The sequence below is a fragment of the Trypanosoma brucei genome, chromosome 7, assembly GCF_000210295.1.
Source record: "Trypanosoma brucei gambiense DAL972 chromosome 7, complete sequence".
Classification (NCBI taxonomy): domain Eukaryota; phylum Euglenozoa; class Kinetoplastea; order Trypanosomatida; family Trypanosomatidae; genus Trypanosoma; species Trypanosoma brucei.
In genome coordinates, this window is record NC_026740.1 from 1,788,690 (window position 1) to 1,808,529 (window position 19,840).

The 19,840-nt window shown below is 49.7% G+C and overlaps 11 protein-coding genes across 11 annotated transcripts; 6 read left to right on the forward strand and 5 right to left on the reverse strand.

The window, feature by feature from the left end:
- Nucleotides 1-442: 442 nt before the first annotated feature.
- On the reverse strand, nucleotides 443-835 carry TbgDal_VII7410 (hypothetical protein, conserved; the record flags this gene model as incomplete). Its single annotated transcript, XM_011776837.1, has 1 exon — nucleotides 443-835. One exon carries the CDS (start codon nucleotides 833-835, stop codon nucleotides 443-445), a length of 393 nt encoding a protein of 130 aa, XP_011775139.1.
- A 1,193-nt stretch (nucleotides 836-2,028) lies between these two features.
- TbgDal_VII7420 (hypothetical protein, unlikely) lies at nucleotides 2,029-2,412 on the reverse strand (the record flags this gene model as incomplete). Its single annotated transcript, XM_011776838.1, has 1 exon — nucleotides 2,029-2,412. One exon carries the CDS (start codon nucleotides 2,410-2,412, stop codon nucleotides 2,029-2,031), a length of 384 nt encoding a protein of 127 aa, XP_011775140.1.
- Nucleotides 2,413-2,906: 494 nt separating this feature from the next.
- Nucleotides 2,907-3,299, reverse strand: TbgDal_VII7430 (hypothetical protein, unlikely; the record flags this gene model as incomplete). The annotated part of the gene is made up of 1 exon (XM_011776839.1): nucleotides 2,907-3,299. The coding sequence occupies one exon, from the start codon at nucleotides 3,297-3,299 to the stop codon at nucleotides 2,907-2,909; it is 393 nt and encodes a 130-aa protein (XP_011775141.1).
- A 1,048-nt stretch (nucleotides 3,300-4,347) lies between these two features.
- Nucleotides 4,348-5,130, reverse strand: TbgDal_VII7440 (T. brucei spp.-specific protein; the record flags this gene model as incomplete). Its single annotated transcript, XM_011776840.1, has 1 exon — nucleotides 4,348-5,130. One exon carries the CDS (start codon nucleotides 5,128-5,130, stop codon nucleotides 4,348-4,350), a length of 783 nt encoding a protein of 260 aa, XP_011775142.1.
- Nucleotides 5,131-6,418: 1,288 nt separating this feature from the next.
- Nucleotides 6,419-7,087, forward strand: TbgDal_VII7450 (hypothetical protein, conserved; the record flags this gene model as incomplete). The annotated part of the gene is made up of 1 exon (XM_011776841.1): nucleotides 6,419-7,087. The coding sequence occupies one exon, from the start codon at nucleotides 6,419-6,421 to the stop codon at nucleotides 7,085-7,087; it is 669 nt and encodes a 222-aa protein (XP_011775143.1).
- Nucleotides 7,088-9,278: 2,191 nt separating this feature from the next.
- Nucleotides 9,279-10,865, forward strand: TbgDal_VII7460 (tRNA-dihydrouridine synthase 3, putative; the record flags this gene model as incomplete). Its single annotated transcript, XM_011776842.1, has 1 exon — nucleotides 9,279-10,865. The coding sequence occupies one exon, from the start codon at nucleotides 9,279-9,281 to the stop codon at nucleotides 10,863-10,865; it is 1,587 nt and encodes a 528-aa protein (XP_011775144.1).
- Nucleotides 10,866-11,345: 480 nt separating this feature from the next.
- Nucleotides 11,346-13,883, forward strand: TbgDal_VII7470 (FG-GAP repeat protein, putative; the record flags this gene model as incomplete). The annotated part of the gene is made up of 1 exon (XM_011776843.1): nucleotides 11,346-13,883. One exon carries the CDS (start codon nucleotides 11,346-11,348, stop codon nucleotides 13,881-13,883), a length of 2,538 nt encoding a protein of 845 aa, XP_011775145.1.
- Nucleotides 13,884-14,052: 169 nt separating this feature from the next.
- On the reverse strand, nucleotides 14,053-14,379 carry TbgDal_VII7475 (hypothetical protein, unlikely; the record flags this gene model as incomplete). Its single annotated transcript, XM_011776844.1, has 1 exon — nucleotides 14,053-14,379. One exon carries the CDS (start codon nucleotides 14,377-14,379, stop codon nucleotides 14,053-14,055), a length of 327 nt encoding a protein of 108 aa, XP_011775146.1.
- Nucleotides 14,380-15,129: 750 nt separating this feature from the next.
- TbgDal_VII7480 (O-sialoglycoprotein endopeptidase, putative) lies at nucleotides 15,130-16,248 on the forward strand (the record flags this gene model as incomplete). The annotated part of the gene is made up of 1 exon (XM_011776845.1): nucleotides 15,130-16,248. One exon carries the CDS (start codon nucleotides 15,130-15,132, stop codon nucleotides 16,246-16,248), a length of 1,119 nt encoding a protein of 372 aa, XP_011775147.1.
- A 250-nt stretch (nucleotides 16,249-16,498) lies between these two features.
- Nucleotides 16,499-16,810, forward strand: TbgDal_VII7485 (hypothetical protein, unlikely; the record flags this gene model as incomplete). Its single annotated transcript, XM_011776846.1, has 1 exon — nucleotides 16,499-16,810. One exon carries the CDS (start codon nucleotides 16,499-16,501, stop codon nucleotides 16,808-16,810), a length of 312 nt encoding a protein of 103 aa, XP_011775148.1.
- Nucleotides 16,811-17,231: 421 nt separating this feature from the next.
- Nucleotides 17,232-19,514, forward strand: TbgDal_VII7490 (hypothetical protein, conserved; the record flags this gene model as incomplete). The annotated part of the gene is made up of 1 exon (XM_011776847.1): nucleotides 17,232-19,514. The coding sequence occupies one exon, from the start codon at nucleotides 17,232-17,234 to the stop codon at nucleotides 19,512-19,514; it is 2,283 nt and encodes a 760-aa protein (XP_011775149.1).
- Nucleotides 19,515-19,840: the final 326 nt, after the last annotated feature.

Genomic DNA, 19,840 nt, shown 5'->3' on the forward strand with positions numbered 1-19,840 from the left:
GAGCAATTTTCGTCAGATTCAGTGCTTCTGTGGTGATCAAAGAAAAAAAACAACCAGATGATATCGAACCCCGCGTCCCGTCGCTCAACTCAGCAAAATGGGAAACAAAAAAATCACGGTTAACAACAAATGGGGAAAAAATACTGATACCCTTCCTCTACGTCCTGTTACGAAATATTTCGAACGAGTTACTCCTAACAATTAATTTCCCGTCTCGGCACTCATCCCTACGCACATAATATGCATTTCACTACAACTGTCGACGATTGGAAGACGAGAAACCGTCTCTGTACTCATCACTCAGACAATTCACATAAATACAAACAAGTAAATAAATACATTTGAAGCAATGATTTTCCGGCCGTATTCGCGGCACCTTGTTTTCCTCATGTCGAATATTTAATGCCTCACTCAGACGCAAAGATTCTGAAACCTCTCCAGCCTAGGGGCAAGGGGAAAGGTTCACCACGGCGATGCCAAAGTCCAATGAAATTTCGTCATCATCGGGGTGGTAGGTGACCATGAGCGTCAATTGATTCCTTCGCAATATGCTACCAAGGCAGTCTCCAGGGTCTTGTGCATTCGTCAGTTCAACATTGCCAGATACTTCGTCATATACGTACGGCTCATTCTTACACTCCTCTACACCCCCGGAAATCGTAAGAGATATGTCAAACGTATCCAAATCGACGGGAAAGTCAACTCGGCCCTCCACTATGGAAAAGTAATCACCACAGTAAGGACCTTGAGGGCGAGTCTTGATAGTCGACAACCCCTCGGTGACTTGTAGGAAAGGGACCAAAAGCAAAAGGGCAGCAAAAACCATGTACCTCATGGTGGAGAACTTCGTTTTATTTCTTTTTAATTTGCTTGTTGTGTTCTTGGGTTTTCAACTGATGAAAGCCAATGACTACGACGCAGCGCGCTGATCAAGGTTACCCTATATCAAAAAAAAAAAATCAAAGCGCCAAAAAAAAAGAGAATAGTGCACATTTACAAGACGGAAACCATCGTTGTATTGGCATAAACCAAAGGGATGCTGCTCTCGTAATTTTACTCTCACGTTACAGGTACTACATGGAGCCAGGTCAACCACCCATAGTAACTTAGAACCGAAGTGCTCAGTTCTGCTTTTGGTCACAAATGGTGCACTGCCAGTTGACCGGCAGTACCGCAATTATTTCACCCCCCCCCCTCCATCAGAGGATGTAGATAAGGGAACATGAACCAAATTACAACGACTGGAAGCTCTAGCGTTGATATTTAAAAGTAAAAAAAAATAGTAATAACAAGAATAGCGTTCAAAAGCAAAAGTTTAGTTATAACGGCTCGTGATAGGTCAAGACAGACATAAATCCTCTGCGACGACTCTGACACACACGAGAATCCAACAGCTCCTCAACCCACGTCTTTCACATGCTGGAGAAACAAAACACAGTCCATTAGTACCGAATACACTTTGTTGAAAAGTGTTACCTCTGTCCTTATAAATGTGCCTGTAGTATTCTTCCCTCCCTCGATGTCGCTACTAAAATGCCGGTTGCTTAATTGGAAACAGCGGTACCCCTTTAGCAAGATGTAGAATCCTACTAGTCATATCCCCTACACAGACACACGCACACAAACCGACGGAATGTACACATATTATCCACTCCTGTAGGCAACAACAAAGGATGATCCCCGGCAACTACCACAAATGCAATGAGCATATGTATAAGTTACAGACAAGAACACATGCATTATTTGACGCATTTGCCTGCCAAACTGCTTGAAATCATCACCGTAGGCGATGCCCGCCCGTATTTACTGCTTCTCCTTCAGCCGAACGTACTGCCGGTATCGGAACCACCGCAGAGAAACCGGTGGAAGGGCATTAACCCGACAACACGTATAATTTTGCGTTTGCACACTGCAACAAAGGGAAAGAGAGAAAACAGGCTCTCCAGAATCAGTTTCGACCTATGCTAGGTCGAAGCATATCAACATAGAGGAAATCATTGTGACAACAAAAAAAAAAGTTAACTTAGATTACACACCTGTCACAGCAACTCGCTGTCTCCGTCGGTCAACCACACGCACGTACACCACGTCGCCCTCGCGTGGCCCCGCCAACAGCAAGTGCAACCCCGAAAATGAACCTAGCGGATTGGAAACAGTATCAAGCAACAACCAAAACAGGGTGGGAAAAAGCAAATCAATCAATTTCCGAAGGAGGTTCGGCAGCCTGACACACGATAGCCGAAGGTTCCCCAACATACCACCGACCACTTCTTCACTTGAACCAACCATTATGCAGCATACCAGCCGGGAACATACTGTAAGGAAGCGACCCATCACAGAAGGTGGTGGGTCCAGCAGAGCCAACACACGCAAAGGCAGTATAGAGGAACCCGCGTGTACCTCCATGGTCATAACAACAATAACAGCAACTACCAAATTCCTTTGATTGTTTATTCATCTCAGGGGTAAAAATGCATCGATACCAAATCAGTTTAACACACGTAGGTCGCAACCGCGACGAAAACACTCTGTCCTTGGAAATTTTTATATGAGGAATGATCATTCTCAGCACGGCAACTGCCAATCACCCACCCAAACTCCGATATAGCAATGTAGAGCGGACTTACACTCGACCGCGAAGCAAAACCGTTTGAACGCAAGAACGGTGCGCATCCACTTTCCATAGTGAAAAGGGCCAGGCAAAAGTACATCACAAGAACACTACAATATTGTGAGCCCGCGCCGTGGCCACACAACACGTTCCAGCAGTATAATATAATCGCTTGCGTGACATCATACCGAATTAAACGCCACAACCACCCGCAGCCATTCTCTGCTGAATAGGTGAGACAACAATCTTATTCACTGCACACAACAGGGTACCTCTGCAACCAATGCGGTTGTGACTAACAAGTCCCCGCCCTGGGACAACTAGTCGCTACGGCGGGAAGCAGTAGCAACCACTGCTGTACCGTCCATTTTTTTTTCCTGACGGCGCCGATGCAGATCAACAAAGGCACACATCCCCGTTGCTCGGTCACACACGCGCAGTCACCCTTCCGTACGCGCCAATCGTACTCGTGCAGAAGCCCTGACCCCTCAAGAATGACACGCGGAAATGATAAAAGGTCCAAGCCACAACTTGTATGTACACAAACATACATGTGCACGGACAATATGTGAATCAGAACAATTACGGAACTGCAACATTCTGCACAAATGCGTACACTGAGTCCTATTAACTGTAAAAATGCCCGAAACGGAAGCGAGGGGGAAGAAAAAAAACAGCTTACTCCCATGTATTATTCATTGTCATACAAAGTTCAGAAGTAGCTGCTATAGAAACAATGCGAAAAATGACTCAAAACTGTTTGTTTCTACTGTTGACGACTTTTTCTTTTAGCCCTCGCGGTGAGGGGAAACAATCTGTGTGAAAGACGAATCAAACCAACATGCAAAGTGTTAGAGTTCGTATTTATTTTCCTGACAGCAGTTTTGTCCCTCTTGAAAGATATTTAAAGGTATCCGCAACATACCACAAGGGAATACAGATGCCGCTTGCTGATTTTTTTTTCTTTATTCGGCAACTCCCCATATGTTTAACAACCCTACAACACTAGGATGTCCTTTCCCTGCGGGAACGGGAAGGTCAGCTTGTATTAGAATTTTCTTCTAAAGGGGTTGGAAAAAACACACCGAGAAGGTGTGCACATTTCTTCCCATTAATGTATTCAAACTGGGGACGTTAGGTACGAAGCAATTTCCAAATGCTACAATATGTGTCGACTTTGCAAAATGAAAAAAAGGTGAAAGATACCTCAACTGTCCTCAATAGAACTCTAGAACGCGGAAACAAGAGATGGAAAAGTAAGCCTTCACTGTTCCGTGGCATACTTCACACCCACATCGCACTCTTCAGGTTCTGTCCTCCTCTGCTCTGTGTCCATATCCTCCTTTTACCAAAAGGGGAGCAACCTCAATTTTAAACGGCGGCTGTTAGCGAACTTCAAAACCTCGGTTTAAGATACTTTCATCAAGCTCCAACCGGTATCTAACACGCCACACAATCTCCACCTAACCACAGCAAATTGGGTGTTATCTATATTAACTGAACAGCTGTACTTTGTTTTTGTGGAATTTATGTCAAAACATGCCCGTCTCGCGTACCAACTGGGCCCTGGGACTCTAAGGCCATTTAGGAAAGTCAGTGCGGATAGTTCATCCAGACATAACGACAGCAAGTTAAAACCAATGCGTCTGGTTATATTGGTCTTTATATGATAATTTTATATGTCCAACTCTCGGCGAGTCTATATTTCTTGTACAACTCGGAACACTTCACTTAGCCTATTGGTTCTCACAGCCGAGATCTTCGGATAATGTCATGGTCTTCCCTTCTACTCCTCCACTGGTACCTAATGAAGGAGGAAAGTACACTGGGATACTCTCGCCACTCATCAGCTCAACGTAACTGACTCGCAATGATCCAATAAAGGATAGTCGATCAGAGGGGTTGGGGGAAATAGAATCACCATAGTCGTCACTCGCGGATGTGTGAAACGCGGCGGTTAGGTGCGAGGATGACCTCATCTGCCGTAGGGCTGCCCCATTACTACGGACAGCCATATCCAGAGCATCAACTGACAAACAATGTGTTTCGTCAACGTCGCATGCATTAGCTTCGCATGTTGGCAACGGTGCCTCTTCTGTTTGAGTTTCTTTTTCATACGATAAACGAATGGAACCAGCCTCATCTTTCAAGGTCCCTGACGCCATATCGTCACCAGCTTCATTACTTTGGTGACGTTCCCCGGCACCGGCATGGGGTGTAGCGTCAGCATCCGCAACATCTGAACCTCCTGGAACGGTCGGGTATGCTAATCCCATCCCCTTGTTCACAGGAACGTGCCGCTCAACCTTTAGGACAAACTGCCGCGGAAGGCCCCCAGACATATCCGCGAAAATTACCTCCAAAGAAACTTTGACTTCGGACGGAAACGGAAGCAGTAAAAAAAATAAAGGAGTCCAAAAGCAACGAGTCGACAGAGTCATCTTAACCAGCTTCTTCACACACACACACACACACACACACATACATACATACATACATACGTGCATACATACATACATACACGGCAAGAATAGATTCTCCACGACCTCTGCGGCCACACCGATCGCAGAACCGCGCAGCGGCACCCCCTCCGGTCGGAAGGACAAGGACCGGTCCAACTCGCATAATCACTCCACATAGCACAGTGGATCGAAATTTGCCCCTCCCGCGCCGTGTCATTTCTGCGCGGAAAACAAGAAAGTCGGCGTCGGTCCGCCCGGTCAACCACCCCGACTAACGGCGTCAGTTCACCTCTCTGCGGAGGGGACGGACGCATCGCCACCGCCTCTGCAGCCGTGGGTTATCGCATCTAAGAAAAAAACATCTGCAGTGGGGAGGGGCATTCACGTATAAGAGCCGGCCCCCAGAAGGGCCGTTGCGTTACGCCGTAGCGTCCCAGAAGGCGGTGGCTGCAGAGATTAGCTTCAGTTCCCGTGCTTGGAGAGGTTTGATAACATGCCCTGTGGGAGGGCGGACCCCGCAGGAGTTATTTACTCCTGTCGGCATTGGGACAAAATTTCCGGCGCAAATATTAATATGAGGCGGCTGGTCACAGTGCTCCACCACGCGACTCATCCCACAAACTGGAAGTTGGGGTCCGCGTATTTTTTGCTCTTCCTTAACCCATCACCGCTCAGCCGTTGTACGTGGAGGTGGATGCCCCAGCGGAACAAGAGGTCCACCCGTGGGAGCGGAACTTGGTAACTCATTCAACATGGAAGACAGCGGTGCGCCTGGGTCTGCTGCCCTTTACTGCCCCTTTACCTCGAGTTTTTCACTCTGCTGATTGCCGGTCCTGGTGACCGAAGTCCAACATCGACGCACTGAATCGCGCAGAGGTCGTGTGCGTCAACTGACCCTGTGAGGACTTCCTAGGTCACTGTCTCGGTACCGCACGGTCACGGCAGTTCAAAGTAACTTTGACGCGGGCGGGGGTTCTCCGACCAGTAGCTGCCCATGAGGTCGTGGGGGGCCCTTCGGGTGCGGTGTTGGCTACATTGCTTGGACTGCGTGTGCGCAGGATCATTTCCGCAAAAATCTTAGGACAGGGTTCTGTCAACCTCTCCCCGTATTTTGGACCACAGACACCAGTGTCAAGAAAAGACGACAGTTGGTCGAAACTGATTCCTCAACGTTGCTCCAGGTTGCGTTTTGAGTTATTTTTTTTTAGCTGCGTCATAACTACTGGGGATGTGTTTCTGTCTGCCTTATCGGTTTTACCTATTTTTTTTTTTTTAAGGCTGAAGAATTTTCCTTTCTACATAAAGCTGCTTTCCAGTGTTGCAGGTTCAAGGAAGGTAAGCAGACATGTCTAATGCCGAGGCCTACGATAAGAAGCTTAAAATGCTGGAAGTGAAGGCCCAGGGCTTACTTCGTGATTTAAAAACAACAGCAGATCCCATTCGGCGACTTCGCTGTCATACGGAGGCTCAAAATACGTTAAATGAGATTCAGCAAAATTACCAGTTACTCAAGACAGAGATACAGTTGCTTGAGGGTGACGAAGGGAAGTTATACAAAAATGCTGAACAGGAGCATGCCCATGAGCTAAGTAACTTGAAGCGCATGCTACAGCTGGAAAAGGCACCTGTCCCCGTCGTCCCGGGGGACCAAAGCAGCTCAATGTTCGGCGCGTTGCCGGCGACCGGCGACCGAAGAGAAGAAGCAAGACGCATCGCTCAAAGCGTTGTTACCATCCAGGGCACAACACTGGGCTCACTAGCGCAGGCCGAACGAGCGCTGCACGACACTGAGGAAGTTAGTGTGAATGCTACAACAAGACTTATTGCGCAGACGGAACAAATACGGAATATACGCGATCGTGTGGAGGACTTAGATTCCGAAGTTACACGAGCCAGGAAAGAACTAAACGAATTTATCCACCGAATGGCAACAGACAAGATTATCATTTGCTTTTACACACTTATAATGATAGGTATTATTATATTTGCTACGTTAAAGTTTTTGCAAAAATAATGAAGCCGAGTTTTTTTCTCCTTTTTACCCACTTTACAGCGTGCGGAACCACGGCCAAAGAACCGGCACGGTAAACGAGGGGAGACGGGTTTCTATATTTCGTGCCCCATCAGTAATATATAGTGTATTGTTTACGTTACAGGGTACTTGCGTGTTAAACACAGCATTGTACGATAGAATTTCTTCCCTACGCTCAGCCTTTACTCATTGGAGATGTAGCAAGGTTTAAGAAATCACACATGTTTTGGTTCGTACCCGGTTTGGCTACAGGGAGAATGCAGAAGCATCCCCCTCCCCCCCCCTTTGCAACGCACGAAAGCATCATACTTTGACCTGTCCGCTTTTTTTTTCGGCACGTCTATGAGCCTACCCGACCCGACAGTCTCCCCGTTTGGACCGTGACGCGACCTAGTCGTGCTCAGCATTCCCGCTTGGAGTATTGTCCTTTTAGAATGTCGATGCAGAGTTGATACCAGACTGCGTGGGGGTATCACGCGGAGTTGCCTAATACATACGGAGAAGAGCAAAACGTTGTTTATGTGCTTTCAGGTTGCTATAATGAAATGCTAAACACCTCTGTGTCACAAGGGAGCAGGATCGGGAGAGAACGTTTAGCACACTGATGTGGCTGCTGCTGTTTATATGTCTCACAAGTGGAATACCCACTTCGGGTCGAATCATGTTGGCTTCCCGTGTTGCTTTCCTGCGCCCAACTCGCGTACCGAAAGGAAGCAATATGTTTCAGCTGTCGACACGATCAAGTGTAAGTGGGTGTTCCGTTAGCTCTTCTGGGACGAAATGAAGGTTCTGACAATCCCAGCCGATCTTGTTAGCCAGGATTTTTTTTGTGTGCTCTGTGGGTCGGCTGTGGAAGAGAATGTTTGGTTCCTTGCCTGACCAAGTGTTTCTCATGTTTTTCCTTAAATTCGTGTGGTCGGTACCAATACAAAGTTCAAAAAGGCAGATATTTGCACTCCGGTTTCGGGCTAGTACTGGCGACGCCGGTTTCAGTGAACACCGCAACCTTTACTCGTCACCACATGGAAGTTCCATGTGGCTCTTCATAATATCAACTTCTTGTGACTGAGGATCGTGCGAGCTTCCGCAGAGTTCTGCGAAAGAATTCGAATATCATTTTTTTAGCCATTGGCCAGGTGCTCTGAGGCTTGAGTTGTGAGCGTAGTAGATCCCATGACAGTAGTGAAATTTGCACCTCTGGTTACACACAGGTGAATACACTTGTCACGGTACTGGGGGCATGTTAGCTTGCCGCTGTGAGAACCTTTAAAATTCATGGCTAGCCCAGGTCACTTTTTTTTCACATCCCTTTATGTCATACGGATGGTTACAAGCTGCCGATAAAGCTTTTTAAAATATTCTGTGTCACCAGCAGCCGTTTCAGTTACGTATCCAACTCTGGGAATTAAAGCAGGAGGTGGAAGAAATGTATGTCAGCTGGGGGGAAATCGTTATGGTGAGGTCGGCTCTTCTTCGGTGTAGTGACAAGGCTTTTAGCTCCACAACGTTAGCGAGGGAATGCTTCGCCGGGAAGGGCGGTCTAACGTTAATGCGGTTGCGAGAGGAGTGTCGTGGCGTCGCCGTTGTGACCACAGCGAAAGTACTACTATGGGGAGGCGACGAATGTTTTACTGTTGACGCTGCAAATAATCTTGTGGTAAGCTACAACTGATTGTTAACGTAGTTTCGTTATTTTCAAAATATGCGTTTGTTGTTAGTATTCATCCCCTCCCCCATATCCTTACTCGCAACTGCTTTCTGTCTTGTTATGTAGTTGATCAGTGGCCGCCGCGCTATTCGACCATATATTTTACCCGCAAGTGTCGCTAGGACGAGGTACGGAAGAAGTCCCACGCCCTTGCTATTGAGTTTTATTTACTCACTGGTCATCTTTTGGCTCGTTTTGAGCGGCGCCCCATGCACCTCTCCATGGTGTGCCCGTGCATGGCGACCCGTTGGCGCGTAACTGGTCTGCATCGATGTCGAAACTATGGTGCTACCGTTAGTCTAACGCTTTAGTTTTTCTTTGTTCCTTTTTTTTTTGTTGGTGAACTGGCACCGTTTGTGTCTCCACGTTTGGCAAGTCTCGACCACCTTAAGTTATCCCCGGTGCGCGACAATCGCCTGCAAGTGGGCACAGAGAACGGAAGTGGGTCATTTGGTGTGCCAAGAAATGAGTGACAAAGATGATGGTGGTACTTCAAGTCCCATCTCGGTGGTAACATCCCGCGGCACGTGTGCAGTAAAGTCGGAGTTCCTCCGACCGGCGCCAGTTCGTGTTACGCTCGATACTGAGGGTCGCACAAGAGGGATGAACAAAGGGGCGGAAAGACTTCGCTGTGACGTTGTTGAAGGCACTCAACGACCTTCTTTGGAAGGGGAGTCCAATTTCTTTCATGGAGAGGTGCTACAACGAATCAAAGCTGTGGTTCGTGGGAAGAGAAAGGATACGAAGCGCGACCGCCGTGAGGACTGCCAGGCACCTTCTGGGGAAGCTGAGTCAACTGCAGGGAAGGTGAAACATGATGATGAAGAAAGAGGGACCCCAGCGCTACAGCAAACTAATACAGATGAAAGCCATATTACCGTCAAGAGTGCTGTCGCGAGGGCAAGCAATACCGAAGAATCCATGCGAGAAAGGATTGCGCAACACAAGGCACTCTTCAGCAACAAACTCGTCCTAGCGCCACTCACGACAGTGGGGAACCTGCCATTCCGTAGGGTGTGCAAAGAATACGGAGCGGATATAACAGTAGGCGAAATGGCAATAGTTCATAACCTTAATCGTCTGCAGAAATCTGAGTGGTCCCTATTGCGTCGGCACTCGTCTGAGGATATCTTCGGTTTGCAGATAGCTGTTTCACGTCCACATGATGCTATTACGTGGGCACAAGCAGTCGAAGAGTCGGGATTTTCCTATGATTTCGTTGATATTAACTGCGGGTGCCCAGTCGATAAAGTTGTCCTCTCTGGCTGCGGCTGTGGTCTGTGGGAAAGGAAGGGTAACCGCTTGCGAGATGTTGTTCAGTCGCTAGTGGCACATCAATCGAAGCCTGTTACCATCAAGTGTCGAATGGGACCCGACGAAGAGAACCCGGACCTCCACAAGCATATTGCTGATTACGAAACGTGGGGTGCAGCGGCCGTGACTATTCATGGACGCTCACGCAGGCAGCGGTACACAAAACTAGCGAACTGGTCTTACATCGACAACTGCGCCTCCCTTACGTCATTGCCAGTAATTGGAAACGGCGACATATTCTCGTGCGAAGATATTGTTGAACATCGCGCGCAGTCCAAGAATGTTAGCTCCTTCATGATTGGCCGAGGAGCTCTTATAAAACCCTGGATATTTGAAGAAATAAAGACGGGGCGAGTGTGGGATATTAGCAGTCATGAACGCTTTGAGATGCTGCGCCGGTTCTGCAACTTTGGCCTCTCGCACTGGGGAGCTGACGAGCGTGGAGTTCTTAATACGCGTCGTTTCTTGTGTGAATGGTTGTCTTTCTTGTGTCGATACGTCCCTGTGGGACTGCTCGAAAGACCACCACAGCGCATCAACGAGAGACCGCCCTACTACGAAGGACGGGACGAACTCGAAACGCTGATGGCGAGCGATAGTGCCGTCGACTGGATCCGAATCAGTGAAATGTTGTTGGGGCCAGCAGGTGACAAGTTCAGATTTACGCCAAAGCACAAAAGCAACGCCTATGCCACGGGTGGAAGCCTGGTCGAAGCGGATATGGATGTTGAGGGTTGATAGGGATGGGGAAAACATGGAGAGAGTGCGAGCACGACGTGGTCTTTCGCTTCTCCACTGATGTACCAACTCGACGCACAGTGCAATGTGTGCTTGCTTCTACTAGACATCTTCCGGTATTTTATTTTTCTCTACATAGGCCTACGGCTGCCGGCTGTTCATAACGCTCTTTGTGGTATCATTACACCTCATTTTGGATAAGCGAGATAAATCAAGGTTTGATAATTTGTTAAGGAAAGCAGAATCGGTAGTGCACCGTGGTTCGTTGATTAAACGCCTCGGCGCGCACATATACACGCACTGGAAATTATGGCCAGAACTCACCACGCGCTCTCTTGTCCCTTGTAACATTCGGTCATCTCCGTCGTCCCTCCACCTCAAGTTCAAACAAGGTAAGAATATACTAAGTTGTACATTCGGGGGCTCCTAACAAAAGACTGTATCCCACCATCTGCGCCTTGTGCCGTACAAACGAGGCGAATGACCCTCACAGGCAACATCACAACTATATTTTGCGTCCTTGTCATTCTTTGTACCACCGTCGTTAACGCCATTCCGTTAGAGTGGTCTGAGCCACTAGCCCACAAGTCACCACACCAACGGGTGCTGCAAGAAGACCTTTTGCCGCATGCAAGGTTCGCCCCCACAAACGCTAGCACGACAGCACACACATGCCGTTCTGGCGTGTACCTTGAATGGTCAACACGCGTAGGGAGCAGCGTGCTTGCAACCCCACGAATTGTGGACCTGAATTACGATGGGAACAAGGAGATACTCGTGCCAACTTACTCACAGTACATTGAGGCAGTCGATGGTGCAAGCGGTGCAGATATCGCTGGTTTCCCGTTTGTGCACCCAAACATTAAAACATACGCTAGCCCAATACCTGTGGATATCCTGGATGACGGCGCGACAGAGTGGCTCGTTGCCATGTACACTGGTGAACTTCTTCTAATCGGCGGGGAAGGGGAAACACGGGGAGGGGTTAAGGTACCGTCACTTCCGATTAAAAAACGTTGGTTCCACCGGAACATCAGCAATAGCATCCCGGCGAATGGTACGCTAGCTGAGACACCTGCCGAAGTTGTGTGGATGCAAGAGACACTCCGCATGAAGCGCGTAAATGATCTAGTATTTCGGGAGCGCCAGCTTAACAGCACTGATGTGATCGGCAGCAGCAAGCTGAAAGGTCATGACAGCGCTGGGGAAGATGGAAATGGAGAATCTACAGATGATAAAGGCGGGGAAGTGCCGCCACGGAAAACAGTACATGGAGCTGTTGACCAACGACCACTAAACCAAGAAGATGCTCAGCGGAGGAGGAAAATGGAGAAGATCGACGAAATGTTTGAGTTTCTTGATCCCGAGGACGGAGCTGTAGAGGATCCAGCGGATGACCCCAACCACCTGGGCAGTGACGTATCGAAAGATCCCCGAGGTATTGGGACTGACGGTTGGCTGAGTGCAGAAGCAAGGGAGTCCATGGACCTGTTGTACCACCCAGAGCTGTACAAGAGTAGCATCAACTTCGAGGAGGAATACGACCCCTTCAACTCAAATAACCTGCTTAACCCAACCAATGTGGCTACTGCCGAAGACGAAGTGGCTGTCGACCCCCATATAATGTCCACACCCGTCGTTGCAAGCGTCGACGGGAGAGGAGAAACCGATGTCGTGCTACATGTCAGCTATTACTTCGACCCTAGGGATTACGAGAGGCGAGGAGTGGAACTTTCACAGGACGGCGCCCAGGTTGATAACTATGTCGCCGACGTCCTTATGGTTGTCAATCTGGCGAGGGGAGAAGTGAAGTGGCTGAAGGTGCTTCATCTCACGACGAAGAACGACACAGCGCCGGCCTTCGCCTTTTCATCGCCGACGGTTACGAGCATCAATGACAGAAAGCAGCGTGATATTTTCGTCACCACGACGGCAGGGGCTATATTCGGCTTTCAAGGTGACGGAACGCAGTTAAAAGGGTGGCCAGTGTGGATGAATAGTTCGATCACAACCTCTGTTTCTGTGGAAGATGTTGATGGTGATGGAGTGGCCGATGTGTGCACCGGTGATGCCCTTGGCTATGTGGCGTGTTTCACCAAGGAGGGTAAGAAAATATGGAGTAAGCGTTTCTCCGGTGCTGTGGGGGATCATATAGCTTTTGGAGATATAAACGGTGACGGAGATATGGACATGGCGTTCGGCACTGCCACAGGTTTAATCTACGCCGTGAAGGGGTCTGACGGCTCCCTGCTGCCACAGTTTCCCATAGCAACTGAAGGTCCTATTGTTGCCTCACCACTGCTTGTTAGGCTCGATAACGCGTCAGATCCCAAGCAAGTAGACGAAAAGGGGTTACACATTATTGTCCCCTCGCACGATGGAGTTCTGTACATTGTCAAGGGCACCACTGGCTGTGTAGATGCCATTGATACTGATGAAAAATCGTCCGTGATGGTCCTCGCTGATGATGTGACAGGTAACGGCATGCTGGACCTTGTGGTAAGCACACTTAGTGGGAGTATTATGGTGTTCGGAACAGCCACAAAGTTTCACCCATTAAAAGCCTGGCCAAGCAGGGTAAAGTCGTTGAATGGCTTCACTGCTGCAGAGGGCCACATTGGGGTCTTCATACACCCAAGCAGTCGCGTGCCACGTGACATCCATGGCGACAAATTCTCTCTCACAGTGACTATTTACGACGACAGGAAGGGAAAAGATACTGGGCAATTGTACAACCTTGCTTTCACCCTTGGGCCGCATGTTTCTTTGGGGAGGTACCTCTTCGACACCCCTGGAACCTATGCCATCCAGATGCACTCTCCATTGGTGCGCATGTATGGCACGGTGTCCGTTGTCCTGACTTTGCCCGACGGCCAAATGTACGAAGATACTTTAGCCCTTAGCTTCAACATGCACTTCCTCGAGAGTGTGAAGTACACATTCCTCATCCCATTTCTGGCGGTGTGGCTTGCGCACTCCTTTGTCATGGAAAAACATCAGGTACCTCTCACTGGTTAGTGGTGGGTAGGGATCAGGTCCATTCTGTTCTGGCGATGTCAAGTGAACCTTGACGTGTAGGTGAAGGTAACATCCTGTTTTCCAGTGGTATGGAAATGGAAGAATGTGGTGAAAAAGCTCCATCTCAGGCTGCAGAAGGAGGAGTGAAAACAGCATTCGTGCAGTCCATTTATATTGTTTGAGTGTATTTGGTTGTTAACCATGCCCCCAACACCTTGAAAGGTCGTGACACACTCTCTCCACCTCTGTTTCGCTGTTTGAGGGAAGTAGGATTTCCAGCCACTTCTTTTCGTTTTGGAAGAGCACCAATTCTCAGGCAGTAGTGATGTGGAGAATATCCAATGTGCTCCGCCAGCTTCAAAGGCAGCCACATGCAGACGCACTCGGGTACTCGGCTGCCTTCGCAGGGGCTACAGAGCGGCCGGTCACAGATTACCAAATAGCAACTGCTCCATACTCCCCAGGGGCCACGCAACTGGCACGCCGGAAGGGGCATTTGGAGCGGCAGAGGAGGTACACAGAAAAAATTAGGATGATCTCCAGCACCGCTCGATTAAAGCTAAACATGTGCGACAAAGGATGATAAGAAAAGGTGAAGGAAAAGGAGGGTTCCGTATGGACTGGTAGGGAACAAGGATCGTGCTGCCACCAGGTCTGTTATTTCCTAATTCCAAAGTGGGTGGTGAGTGCTTTATCTACATAACAGACGCGGTCCCAACCGCGTCTGCATTGCACTCCGCCTTAGACATGATGTGAGTGAAGAAAGCGGGCAACGAAGCCCCCCACACCACCAATTTTTTGCGGCTTTGTAGAGATTGCCTCCCACTTGGTTCATTCACGTATATAGTACAGCCGTTTTGTTCGTTGTCGGTGTCGTTGCCTTTTTTTTTTCTTAGTTCGCAGTGGTAGAGCAGGCAGCTTGGCTACTGCCACACACACTGGCCGTTAAGGAGAAGCTCATAGAGTGCTGAAAGCAAAAGTAGAGCAAACCATGGCCACGCTACTGCGTAGCGTTTAGTGTCGTGCGAACATGCGGTGCTACCACCAGTGATTGAACCGGGCTTTCTCTGGGCTTGACAGCGCGTTATCTGCATGCCTCTACCCTGTCCCACACTTCTTCCGCGTTTTGTGAACGCTTCCCTCTTATGCATCGAGCGCACATTAAAAGACGAAGCATAATAATAATAATATATATATATATATCCTAGGCATAGTGAAGGAGTGCTCCTTATCATCCGATCAAACAATGAGCGCCAACACTCAGCGAATGCTCGCACTGGGAATTGAAGGAAGCGCGAACAAAATTGCGGTTGGTATTGTGGATAGGAACGGAAACGTATTGTCGAATGAGCGTGAAACTTATATAACCCCACCCGGAACGGGGTTCATGCCACGGGAAACAGCACAGCACCACACAGCCCATATTCTGCGACTCGTACAGGCGGCCATGAAAGCGGCGAAAGTTCATGCCTCTGATATAAGCGTTATATGCTACACCAAAGGCCCTGGAATGGGGGCCCCACTAGCGGTGGGTTGCACCGTCGCAAAGACGCTCTCGCTCCTGTGGTCAGTCCCTTTGGTCGGGGTGAATCACTGCATAGGGCATATAGAAATGGGCCGTGTCGTTACAGGGAGTGAGAATCCTATAGTGCTCTATGTGAGCGGCGGTAACACGCAAGTGATTGCATACGCAGAACATCGCTACCGCATTTTTGGCGAGACGATCGATATTGCGGTGGGGAACTGCCTGGATCGAGTAGCCCGCCTCTTAAATCTATCCAACGATCCGGCGCCAGGCTACAATATTGAGCAATGCGCGAAACGCGGCCGAGTTTTCATCGAACTTCCGTACGTTGTTAAAGGTATGGACATGTCATTCAGTGGGTTGCTTTCCTTCGTAGAGGCGCTCCTGCATCACCCCTTGTTTGTGGACAAGGAGAAATGCGCCCCATCATCCGCATCGTCTCCTTCCACCGGTCAACGCCGCGCCTTACCGAGTGGCGTACAGAGCGCTGTGGCAGAACAATTCGGCATCGATGACATCTGCTACTCCCTGCAAGAAATAATGTTTGCCGTGTTGGCGGAGGTGACGGAACGCGCCATGGCGCAGTGTTCTTCCAACGAGGTGCTTATCGTTGGTGGAGTCGGATGCAACGTTCGGTTGCAAGAAATGATGCGACAAATGGCGGAGTCACGTGGGGGGCGCTGCTTTGATATGGATGCCCGGTATTGTATCGACAACGGGTGCATGATTGCTTATGCAGGAATGCTGGAATTCACGGCAGGCGGATTCACGCCGCTCTCAAGTGCAACGATTACCCAGAGGTTCCGCACCGATGAAATCAACGTAGTGTGGCGCACTTAATTTTTTCCGCTGAGGTTCTAAACTGAACAGGGCAATGAGGTGATGAGCGAGTGATCGCCCCCGCGTGTCGGTCACACGATACTGGAACACGTACAGTGGGTTTCACCAGCGACTTCGTCTCTGCATGTCCCCTCCTCCTTGGCGCGGCCATTTCCACCACTGTAAACTTCCTTTCTTTGGGCAAAGACATCTCCCAGGCTGCAACCAAAGTTAAGCCCACGAATTTAATGCTTAAGGGTTTAGTTGATGTATGGAGTTGGCAATGGACACCATAGGAGAGGAAAGAGCGTTGAGTGCACAAGAGGTGTTCCCAATCGGCGCTTCCTCACCTTCGCCGCGCACATTCAGTTTGTCATTTGACCAACACGCACCTAAAGAATCGATTCAAAAGAGTCGCCCTGAGCAATCTACTCCCGGCAGGAAGGGAGCCAAATCTTCTAACCGAATGTGGCCCACGGCTGTGCTGGGGCTTCTTCGCCGGAGCACAGCTGTTGCGAGTGACAGCAGCACCCTTAAGCTGGAACAAGCTCAAACGATGAACACTGCGTGGTGTTTGTGCTAGTTTAGTCAACAGTAGTCGTTCCGAAGCACGGCGTACGTTGCTTCGGTTTCCCGTCCCCTGTTTCATGAGTTAGGTTTGGAATATAGGGAAGCCTTCCCGCCCAAACGTTCCCGACAATGTGTGTGTGTGTGTGTGTGAACGTGTGTGTGAACGTGTACTTGAGATATTAATAATTCCCAATCTCTGCACACTGCCAACACCGACCTGACGCTAAAAGGATGGGTAAAGCGATGAGAAAGCACTGTTGGTCCTTTCGCTCAGTGTCTCCCCTTTTGTTGGGAAAAAAAACTTGGTGCGCTGCCGTGTTGACGCATGGCTGGGTCGTCTGTCATGAATTCTACTTGCCCCGAGGTAGTACGCCTTCCTGTTTTTCAACCTTTTCGGTGCCTCTATTTTAAACGTGTAAACCCGGTTAGAAAAAATGAATCAAAGCCCGTTTGATCACCCACGTAGTTGTCACGGAAAAGAAGTCGGGTCGGCCTCTGATACAGCGGCCCGCTCGGCATGCACTCGGTGCCGGGGGGCCGCTACCCATGGGCTTGCCGTTGGCGAAACCGTCTATGCTCCTAAACGAAGTGAAGGCAAACCTTTACGCTATGCATTGGCTGAGGTCACAGGGATTCAAGCAACCGCCAGAACAGTAACAGTTAGCTTCCTGGGCACCGAACCTGGGGTCGACGACGAAGCGGTTCCGTTTTACACAGTGGTGCCGTCCCCGGGTGAGGTGATTCCAACAGTTGACAACACAAACGGCGGCGCGTATTTTTCCCCTTTTAGAAGGGTTGGGAAAAGTGGTGCAGGTGCGGGATCTACGTTAAACCCGCCTCGGGGTAAAGGTGGTAAAACGCGAGTGGACCCTGCGAAAAATAGCAACGACAATGAACTTAGCGGCGTAGAGGTATGCAGGCGCAACGCTGAGGCGCCGGAAAGAGGAATACCCACACTCTGCCAACTCGCCGAAGCGTTCCCCAGTGACGTGCAACAAAGGAACGGCTGGCGTGTGCTTTGTGTTCCTCACCACCACGACGAGAGCTTCAACGCATTCTCCGCACGTTCATTTGGTGCCGCCTGCCTTACAATGAATGGGTGCTTGAAGAGCGCTCCCCGCACCACGGGAGGGTGGGTAGTGCTTTCTGTGTTCACGACGTACGACAGCCTGCATCACTTCGATGTTTATATGACTCTTCGTGGATACCGAGTGTGCCTCGCTGATGGAACCGTACACCCCACAGGTTTCCGCGGTGGGCCAGCGGTTAGCAGCATACAATATGATGAACGGGAAACGTTGTGGCTTTGTATTCTCGCCGACGACATAGCAAATGAAGGGTCTGCCTCAGCCTTGGTTGGGGAGTGGCTCCCGTGTGGGGTGCAGCGGCAACATCCTAACGCAGGCAAATGTGGTGACAATTTAATAAAGGTCGGTGTTGTCCAGTTCGTCGAGGAGTGGAAAAAGGAAAAGGTTGAAAGTGAGCCTTGGATGGAATCGGATGACGTTGAACGCGCCATAAGGAAGCTTCTTGCTGCTGTAGGCGCTGACGCTCACACCCTCATAAAGTGTCATCTGCCCGACCACGTGGGTGAAGACGAGCTTGTGATAAGTTCTCTTATGTCTGATGGTTCGACCGTAATCGGTTCAAAGTGGTGGAAACAAAGTAGGAGCTCATCAACGGTCCGGCAGCGCACGAGACCGAGATTCGAGCTCTGTCTGCCGGCAACGTCGTGGCAGATTGACCTACTCAGAGCGCTTGAACCCAGAGGTGGTTTGATAAAACAGGAAGACACTGATTTTCCACCGCCCTCCGCGTCAAATGCCGCGGACAACGAATATGCGCGTGGTCGCGTCTCTTCACCCACGCCTCTGCAAGCAATAGCTAACGGGGACGTTTTCAACACAGCGTTGTCCAGGGCGGTTGCGTGTGGCGAAGGTGCTGGGCTGCTAAGAGACCTACAGCGGCGGGTCGTGTGCAATGCAGGGTTCCTAGGTGAGGAGGTCTCGCCTCTATTTTGCGCGATACATGCTGTTCTCCAGGATGTGTTACCGCAGCCGGAAAGCGGTACAGCAGCGCAGTGGAAACGAGTTGTGATTTGCCTCCCAGGTGTCAGCAACCGAGCAAGCCCGTCCGTTGCTTACCGACATGCCATACAACGATTCCTCTACCCATGGAGGCTGCACTTCCTAGCGACAGACGAGTGGCAGCGTACAAGTGACTCGGCGACGATGGAGAGCCTCTCGTGGCTACAAATGGGTGGCGTAATGCTTCTCAGTATGGAAGAGCCGCTCTGTCAGCTCAGCTCCCTCAAAGAAGAAGCTGACGTCGTGATTGAGTGTGGAAAGTGCTCGGCCACACCCCGGACCCCCAGGGACGGAGTGACACACATCGTGCTCTTTTCGGAAGTTGAGATTCCCGGAGGTCCCACACCTTTACTTTCCTCATGGCGGCCGGCCAACAAGGCAATAGACCGAGCTCTTGAACAAGCTGTTGTGCGGCGAACAATGTCCCACACACAGCCCTCAGTGGGCACACACATCTTTATGAAAGCGGCGGCACTGATTGAAGAGCTTGATGGAAAGGAGAATCATCAAACAGAAAGGCGAATGCTTTCGCGTAAACGACAAACTGTGGAGGATGAGGCTTGGGTACATTTGAGGAAGTTTGCTGTGCATTTGTTGGTTTGTTCCTGTCACTTCCAGGAAACAAGGTAGCACAGGGGTCCGCAATCCACTGTTGTATCATCACCCTTCCACTTACTGTACCAGACAGTGTCATAGTGGAAGTACTTACGGACGCAGTGCGGAGGATCAGGGAAATTGTGCACCAGTTAATAACCCTAAGTGGGTGGCATCTTTGAATATCATCATACAAAAAGGCGACCTCCGTGCAACGTCCATGCTGATCATGCTGTCGCTGATCAAGAAGGGTATTGCTGGCACCTAAGCCCTATGATTGCACCACTTTCGCAGTGACGATTACACGCGTTCTTTTGGCCGTACAGCGCAGCAGTTGGTAAAGGAATTGACTGCCACACGTG